This window comes from Ammospiza caudacuta, chromosome 15 (assembly GCF_027887145.1).
Source record: "Ammospiza caudacuta isolate bAmmCau1 chromosome 15, bAmmCau1.pri, whole genome shotgun sequence".
Classification (NCBI taxonomy): domain Eukaryota; kingdom Metazoa; phylum Chordata; class Aves; order Passeriformes; family Passerellidae; genus Ammospiza; species Ammospiza caudacuta.
Window position 1 is genome coordinate 19,038,778 of NC_080607.1, and position 8,816 is coordinate 19,047,593.

An 8,816-nucleotide genomic window follows, 5' to 3' on the forward strand; every position below is an offset into this window, starting at 1 on the left:
GAAAGCCCCTTTGTGCTCAGCTGTCAGAGCACAGGCAGCAGAGGAGCTTCTTTCCCCAGGCACTGGGAATCTGGATCAAAAAACTTCACGCTTAAATTTGGCCTAACAGGAAAATGGAAAATGCTGACTAAGACCTGATCTTCTGCCCAACTCCCTCCACGTAACCAGCCCGGGTCTGTTCACTCCTTGCAGACCTTACACAGGGAACAGCAGCCGGCAGCTCCGGCCAGGCTGGCCTGTCCCAGCAGCAGGAACAGAGTCCTGGCTGCCACAAACCTCCTCTTCATCCTCCTCCTCCTCCTCCTGTGCCACCCCACTCTCTGCCTCTTGCCCCAGCAAACACCTCTCATCAGAGGATCTGCCTGCAGCTCTCAGGAGGTTTTAGGAGAACATCTCCGAGCAAAGGGAAGGGGGTGGTTCATGAGCCTCTCACCTGGTTGGGTCTCATGGGAGCTTCCTGAGCAATGCCCGAAATTACCGAAATCCAACAGAAATGCTACTTTCTCATGTTTATTCCTGTAAACTACAAACATAAGAAATGCTGAATCGTAAAGAATAGAAACTCTGTAAAGGAAAAAAAAAAAAAAAAAAAAAAAACAAAACCAAACACAAACAAAACCTCATTTCAGGCTTCCTCCCTTACTTTTTCTTCCTCCCTCCCACTTCAGACTCGGCGTTATTTGCCAAAGATTGGTCATGGTTTGGATAGCACATCTTGCTCTACACGTTCAAAACAGCATGAAGTGCAGAAAAAAACCCAACACAAACACCTCCTCCCCAAACAACACCCAAGCAGCAGCTAAAGCAGGTGATTAAAGGAAACAAAATGAGGCAACAAGAACGGGCTAAGGCTTCCAGCTCTGCTCTTTGCTGAGTTTCTCTTGGGGGTTTTGGGGTTTGCTTCTGATTATTGGGTTGGTTTGGTTTTTTTTTTCCTGTCTCTCAGAGAAAGCTAAAAGACCAACAAAAATCCCTATCCCTGATCACAGCATTGAGCTAGAATCAGCTGGAATTTCAATTCCGTGTTTAATCTAACTTTAAACATGCCTTCAAAATAAAACAAGCTACTTTTTTTTTAACCTAGTCATAAAGTTTATTAAAATTGTTCATTAATGCTTCAAATGTAGCAAGAATGCATAGATCCCAAAATATACATATGTATTTTCTTATAGAAATAGATTATTCTTTATAATAAAAAAAACTGTAGGAACATCTTTAACAGATTACTCAATCCATGACTGACAGTTACACGAGATTGCATCATGTACACAGCATTCCCAGCCATGCTTAAAGGATTGCATCACTTTGCCCTCGCTCTCCTCTGGCTCTTTTAAATAACCCAGCGCCCAGCAGAGCCCGCCCGGGCCGGGGCCGGGGTCCCTGCGCGCCCGCCCCGCTGCAGCCCCGGCCCCGCTCCGACCCCGCGCGGCGGCGGAGCCTTCCGCCAACATGTCGGTAAAGACAAAAAAAAAAAAAAAAAAAATCCAACAACAACAGCAACACAAACGAAAACCAAACCCGCCCGCCCGCCCGCCGCGGGCTCTCGCCCCCCCGGCCCGGCCCCAGCAGCGCGGAGCGGGGCCCGCGGCTCCGCTCGCCCCGGCCGGCGGTCAGCAGCGCGGCGAGGAGGCGAGCAGGGGCTCGGGCAGCTGTTTGAACAAGTTCCTGAGGGTGCTCAGCTCCCGGGAGAGCTGCTCCACCTTCTTCTGCAGCCGCTCGTTCTCGGCCGTCAGTTCCAAGACTTTGTGCTGCGTCTCCAGGTTGCGCATTTTGGCTTTGTCGCGGCTCTTGCGCACCGCGATGTTGTTCCTCTCCCGGCGGAGCTTGTACTCGTCGCTGTGCTTGTCCACGCACTTCTTGGGCTTGTTCTTGCCCGCCGGGGCGGCGGAGTAGCCCCCGCCGGCGGCGGCGGACTTGGAGGACTCGGAGGGGTTGGGGGTGCCGGGGGGGCTGGAGGAGGAGGAGGTGGACAGGTTCCCGCTGCTGCCGCTCGGCACCGACTGGTAACCCAGGTAGGAGCGCACGGTGCTGCCGTAGGGCGAGGACATGCCCCCCGGTCCCGGCCCCGCGCCCCCTTCTTCCTTACGGGGCCCTTTGCAAGAGTCCAGGGTCTCGAAGACCGGCTCCACTTTGGTTTCCACGATCTGGGGCGGGAAGCAGCCCGGCAGCCCCCCGGGCTTGTGGCTCTGGCTGGCGCAGGGGTGGCTGTGCCGGGCGAGGCTGATGTAGGTGTAGTCGGGCTTCTTGCTGCCGCCGCTGCCTTTATAGTCCTCGGCGAAGAGATCGGAAAGGAAATCTTGGCCGGCGCCGCTGCTGCACGGAGGCTCAAAGTTGCCCCCTGCTGCTGCCGCGGGAGGCGGCGGCTGCGACGCCAAGGGCTCCAGGTACGGGCTGAAGTCGATGGCTCGCTCGTGGTCCCCGACGGTGAGCTCGGTCATGGAGCGGCCCCCGGCCGCCCGCGGGTGCAGCTTGTTGAGAGCAGCCAGACAGTCCGCCTCGTAATAGAAATTAGCCACTTCCATGGATTTAAAGGCGGGCGGCTGGATGGGGAGGCATGCTGCGTCCCAGGCCACCAGGCGTTGCATGAAAGCAAAGGGGGATGCGGGGAGGAGGAAAGGACGCGGGGGGCCCCCCCCGGCAGAGGGTCAGGCTGCCGCCGGCGGGGCGGGGGGCTCCAGACCCTGCCGCGGTCTCTGGCCCGGGCACGGCCCCGCGGCGCTGCCCGGCCGGGCTGGATCAGTCCCTGCGGCGCGCCGGGGCTTCACCGCTCCGGCAGCTGCGGCGGGGGCTGGCGCGTCTCCTCCGGACCATCTGGTTCTGGGTCCCGTGTCCTAAAGTCTCTGACTTAGGAAAGTTCCTTTGCTCAGTTATTTATAGGGGCGGTGGATCCCATAGCAACAGGCGCGTCACCGCCTGGCCGCCTGCCACTCCGCACGCTCGGCGCTGCCGGTGCCGGCCCCGGAGGAGGCTCCCGGGGCGGGTGCCGTGCCCGCCGGGCCGCCCACAACAAACCGGGCACGGACGGACAGAGGGAGGGAGGGAGGGGCGGCTGCGGGCCCGCAGGTGCGGGACTGGGGCTGGGGCTGGGACTGGGGCTGGGGCTGGGGCTGGCCAGGGGGCAGCGGGCAGCGCTGAGCCCCGGGGACACGGGGACAGCGTGTGCCGGGCACTGCCGCTGCCGCTGCTGCTGCCCCGTGCCCGGCCGGGCCCCGCTCGGGCACCGCAGAGCGAGGCAGTGCCCGGGGCTGGCAGTGCCCGGGGCTGGCAGTGCCCGGGGCTGGGCACGGAGCGCTCTGGGTCTCGTTTCACCCCAGGGGAAATCAAGGCAGGGAAGATTTCTCCAAGTTCTCTTGGCAAAGGGGGAGAAAGCTGCAAAGCAAAGGCGGATCCCGTTACTCTGGTGCCGGGCTGGCTTTGGTGAACCCCAGTGGCAAGCAGGGGTTCCAGAGGGACGTGCCCAGAGCCGCTTCGCACAGTGCAGGGCAGGAGCGGGGCACTGCCCCGGCTTCCTCTGGCGGCCGCCAGCAGCCGGAGCCCGGCCAAGGCAGCGCTGCCAGCGCCCACGGGGGCCCGAACGTTTGTCTTGGCGTATTTGCTTTGCACGGGATGGTGCAACTGTCCGGGCACACACGGGAACCGGGAATAGGGAACGGGCGCTGGAGCCAAAGGAGACGGAATGGGGGTCAGAGGAGAGTGAGATTCCTGCGTCAGAACGTGGAATCCAAAAGTTTTGAGATTTGCGGGGTAAGTTTGGGAAGGAAGACTGAATCCCGATGTCCGTTTTAATTAAAGACACCCACCTTGGGAATCAAACTTATATTTTCACTCTCTTACTCCCACATTTACCTGTCTACAAGCTGATGATTCATGCCCAGAATAAAGGACATTAATTTAAAACAAAACATATAATTAAAGGAAGTAGGAGTGTCCTCCCTCAGTAAAGAAGACCTAGCACTGCAGGGAAAATGACACTGCCTCTTAGAATAATGTGAAGCAATCCTGCGGTGTGGGAAATATTGTAACGTTAAGCCAGAGGAACAGGTATTGCATTATATGATTCAAACAGTCAACTGTTCTTAATGTTCAAACCTCAGAACTCTGAAAAGAGGAAGAATTCAAGAATCAGTCAGTGGATCATCAGACTTTTTCTTTCTTTCTTTTTTATTTTTCTTTTCACGTTCTAATAGGATTTATTTGTTTGTTTCCATAACAAAAGCTCCCCAACAGGTTTTCAGGCTTCAAATATTTCTAGTTCCATCTTTATCTACCAAGTTAATCTTTGGTGAATGCGCTAGAGGTTGAATTGGAGCTGGGCCTGGCCAGAGAGCTGGGTCTGGAGGTTGTAGTTGGAGCCCATGCCTTCATAAATACAAACATCTGTATTGGGTGCAAATACTGGCAAGTTGCAGTGAGCCAGGGCTTGTTCCTCTGGCTGTTTACTCCCTCATCCTGTGCCTTTATCCTGCATTCTGATCTGGCAGTTACATCCAGTGGCTGCCCCAACTGGCCCTTCCAACTGAACTCTTGAAAATCAGCCTGGTGTTTCCTACCCCGAGCGGTGCCAGGGCCCCAGGGCAGGAGCCCTCCTGGCTGGTGACCTGCTGCAGGCATGGCTGGTCAGCCCTGGCACTGCCCCGCAGGGCTCCAGCTCGCCGTGGTCCTCAAGCTAAAGCCAAACATTAAAGCTGCTCGCTAAAATTCCTGGACAGATTTTCAAGATGTTTTTGGAGATCTGAGTTTGCCCTCTTCAAATTTCTGCCCTATTCTGTGCTGCTCTGCAGCAGAAAAGTTGTATTCCTGCCTGGGGTTAATCTTCCCTAACAAAACAAAGTCTGTGCAACTGTCATGTGAACGAGATCCTATCGGGCTGGCGTGGCCCACACCTGCTCTCCCGGCCAGTGCTGAGTAATCCCGCAGTCACCCCGATCACGTCAGCCGGGCGGTAATTCAGGTTGGGTGCCCGGCTGGTCCCCTCCTTCCCTGCTCCCCCTCGCCTCCCTGCTCCACCTGGATCTCTTTCAACTTCCTCCGGCTCACCTCAAATCCCAGCATCCACTCTCATGGAGCCGCCGTCCGCTCTCAGCTTCTCATGGGAACCTTGTTGGCGGGACTAACCACTGCTCCGCAGCCCCAGCGTTCGGCGAGCAGGTTTTGGGCTAACTCTGCTCTCTTTTCAATTATTTCTGCACTTGTCACAACAAATGCGTGGCCAGAAGAGGGGTTTTGAAATGGGAACAGGTGCAGAACGAGGCTCACAGCACAGGACTGAGCCCAGGCCTGGGCACACAGGGCTCTGTCCCTGCGAGTGCCTGGCTGGCCTTGCCAGATGTGCAGAGGCTGCTAATAATTGTGCTGGAAAAGCTCCTCAGAGGTGCTTTAGGCAGGGAGATGCAGACATTCCTGGTAAAGGGACCCAGGCACTGGCAGCAGCCCTTCAGGCTGTCTCCCAACAGAGCAATTTCCATTAGAAAAGCAGCACTTCTGTGAAAAGCACCTTCCTTCTAGTGATTTCATAATTTCTTTTTTTTCCAGAACTATTCAGCTGAGGGAGGAGACAGCAAAAGTCCCAAATTACTTAGTAAGAATATAACATTTTTGAGAAAAAAATTCTGATGCAATAGCATCCAGGTTCCTCTACATTCATGTGTGAAACAATCCAGACACGGGGAGGGGAACAGGAGGAGGCCAGCGTGGTGAAAAGGTGGAGGGAAGAATCTCATCCTTACTGCTCATCTCTGTCACAAATTAAACTCTGCTCTCTCTTTGTACTGTAGAAGCCTCAACTTTGCAGCTCTGGGCTCAGACCTACGGTAAAGCATTGCAGAGGAATTTTCTTCCTGGAAATTGTCCTTTTTTCCAGGATTTCTTGCAAGCTTTCCAGTTCACACTCCAGGTCTACATCAGCTGCCTCTGGAATGACACCAGCTTTGGGGAGATGCTGTGAGTTTAGTGGTGATGGCTCACACAGTGAAGTAAGTGTTTATCAGAAGGTCTCTGGACCCAGGATCATACCCTAGAAAGGGCCTGGCTGACATTTCTGATGTTTCTTGCTCAGCTTTGTCCCGTTTATGATTTCCCTGGCAGTAGCTCTTGGCAGGTCAGTGAGATCAGAGCTGCATGGCACTGGAGCTGCTCACTCAGCCTGCAGAGCTGCAGCTGGGGCAGCAGAGGGGCAGAGCAGGGGCAGCAGGGCAGCAGGGCAGTGCCAGCAGTGCCTGAGCTGCTGTGGGCAGTGTTGGAGGTGGCTGGAGGACAGGAGCAATCCCAGAGCAGAGTCCGTGCCAGCAAGCACGGAAGGGCTCTGGGGGTAGGAGGGGACCTTGCCTAAAACACTGACCTAAGAAGAGCAATGTTGCAATAAAGGCTGTGAAATAGAGAAGTAAAATTGGAATTTATTTCTGAGCGTGTTGAGCCCTTTTTTCCCTTCTCCCCAGCCCCAGGTCTCTATTCAGCTGCACACCATATGCCAACAGCAGCTCACCAGCTGTACCTGGCAGAGCCCAGGTTTGGAACCATTGCTCTCCACTTGTGTTCTGTGCTGTGAAACAACAGCCCTTACCAAGTGCCAGACAGGGACAATGTCTCACTCGAGAGAGGCTGGCTGTCCTTCTGCCTGCCCCAGCTCAGGCCAGGCTCAGCCTTGGCTGCGTTTGAGGGATTGCCACACGGTGCCCGCAGCGGGCGGCTGCGCTGGCAGTGCCAGGGGCGGCTGCAGGCTGTGTCTCCTGGCCTCCTTCACTGCCGTTGTTACAGAGCAGAGTCCTGCCCCGAGCCGCCCTCGCCCCGCTCCCCTGTGATGGGCTGGCACACGGGTTCTGTTGGTCTTTGCTGATTCTGTGCTCACCTCTGACCCAGCAGGCCCGGCCTTTCGGCGCTGCTTGCTCAATCCCCTTTATCTGCTCGCTGCTCTTTGCCCTACTGGCCGCGCGGAGACGATACCTGGAGACTGACACCGGTGGGACAACATCGGCCAAATTCCCTCCCTGACCCCACGGAAAATTTCCAGAGCAAGTCCGAGGTCAGAGCACCCACTCTGTGGCTCTGAGAAACACAGAGAGGAGCAAGAGTCAGAGCACACAAAGGCCCATGGAAGGGAACAGTGACAAAGCAAAGCCACAATCTCCGTCCTGCATGGCAGAGAAAGTCCCTGCTGGAGCTGGCTGGCTGGAAGGATGGGGCTGTCAGTCGGAGCAGGGACAGTGAGAGCTGACTCTGTGTTTTACGAGTAGCCCATTTCCTTGTGCTCCATAAAAATGGCAGAGAAGCTGCTGTCCACTAACTGTCCAAAAGTTCTCTGTAGCTGCCTGACATTTCCTGGGTAATTGCAGCCTCCTGCTTTGATGAATTTGTTACAGATCATGCATTTGTGACCTCTAGTGTACCCAAGCTTTCAAAAGATCCATCAAGGGAAGATGAATTACATTCTTCCAGGGTACCCTGTGAAGTGTCAGAGGTTCCTAGTAACAGAACTTAGTAATTCATTAGGAAATTACTAAAAGAGGAGAACTCCTCTGAGGTCCCGAGGCTGTGGGACAGACAGCTTGGACTCCATGGGGTGTATGGCAAGGGGCAACATAAAACAAGGGAACTCGGAGAGGGGGTGACAGGAGAAGGGGCTTAGGTGAAGAAATAGAAGATTTTTTCTTTATTAAAAGCAATAGAAGTCTGTGCTCTAGACTGTACAAATACTTGTTTTCCATCTGCTCTCACCCCTGTGTCGAGCACCATGGGGAAAGTGGGGCTGCCAGGAATCGGTTGGGGCTTGTTTTTTGTGAGCGCTGGCACTGGCACAGCCGCGGGGCCGCTCTGTGTCACCTGGCAGCTGGCTGTGCGGACGGGCTGCCAGGCGGGGTAAGCACGGCGTTCTGTCCTCCCTCCGCTGCTGCTCCTCGGCCCCTGTCACCTCCCCACCTTTGCATGTCGCCTTTGGACGGGAGCCGTGGGAGTGGCTGCTCCAGCTCTGCCACCCACTGACACTTTCCCATGCCAGAGAGAGTCCGGCGAGGAACCGCAGCCAGTTCCTGCTCCCCGGTGCCCCGGGGCTCGGGCGGAGCGGGCAGGTGCGGGGCCGAGCGCCCGCAGGGCTGCGCTCAGCCCGGGGATGCGGCCGGGACGGGGCCGGGTGGCACCAGCAGGGCACCCGTGGGGCACCAGGGGCACCCGTGGGGCACCAGGGGCACCCGTGGCACCAGCAGGGCACCCGTGGGGCACCAGGGGCACCCGTGGCACCAGCAGGGCACCCGTGGGGCACCAGGGGCACCCGTGGGGCACCAGTGGGGCACCCGTGGCACCAGTGGCACCCGTGGGGCACCAGTGGGGCACCCGTGGCACCAGTGGCACCCGTGGGGCACCAGCGGCACCGGTGCCGCTCCCCCGGCGCGGGGTCAGGGAAGGGGTTCAGTGTGTAACGCGATAAGCGCCGCTGTCCGGGGATGGCTCCGGGCAAACGGCTCCGCAGCCGTGGGCGCTTTCCGTGTCCCGTCCGGGTCCGTCCGGTCCCGGCGGGGCTGAGGCGCGGCAGGGCCATGTCCGGCTCGCGGGGACCGGCAAGGAGACCCCCGAGCCCCGCCCCGGGCCGCATCCCGACCCCCGCCCTTCCCCGATCCCGATCCCCGCCCGGCAGCAGGCTTGGAGCGCCACCTAGCGGGCCGTGCCGTGCCGTGCCGTGCCGTGCCGGGCCGGCGGTCGGGCCGTGCCCTTTTACGGGCAGGTGCGGCTCTGGTCCCGCCGATCCTGAGCCATTATCCAAGGACGTTTAACAGCTAAACTTCGGTAGCAACGTGCCGGTGCTTGTTCGCCCCGGCAGCCCTTCGGCC

At 57.5% G+C, this 8,816-nt stretch overlaps 1 protein-coding gene across 1 annotated transcript; it reads right to left on the reverse strand.

The window, feature by feature from the left end:
- Window positions 1-658: 658 nt before the first annotated feature.
- CEBPB (CCAAT enhancer binding protein beta) lies at window positions 659-2,827 on the reverse strand. The gene has a single exon (XM_058814779.1). It carries the CDS (start codon window positions 2,583-2,585, stop codon window positions 1,611-1,613), a length of 975 nt encoding a protein of 324 aa, XP_058670762.1. The 5' UTR covers window positions 2,586-2,827; the 3' UTR covers window positions 659-1,610.
- Between the last annotated feature and the right edge of the window lie 5,989 nt (window positions 2,828-8,816).

Coding starts and splice junctions, on each gene's coding strand:
- CEBPB (XM_058814779.1), bottom strand. CDS start 2,585: ATGCAACGCCTGGTGGCCTGGGACGCAGCATGCCTCCCCATCCAGCCG.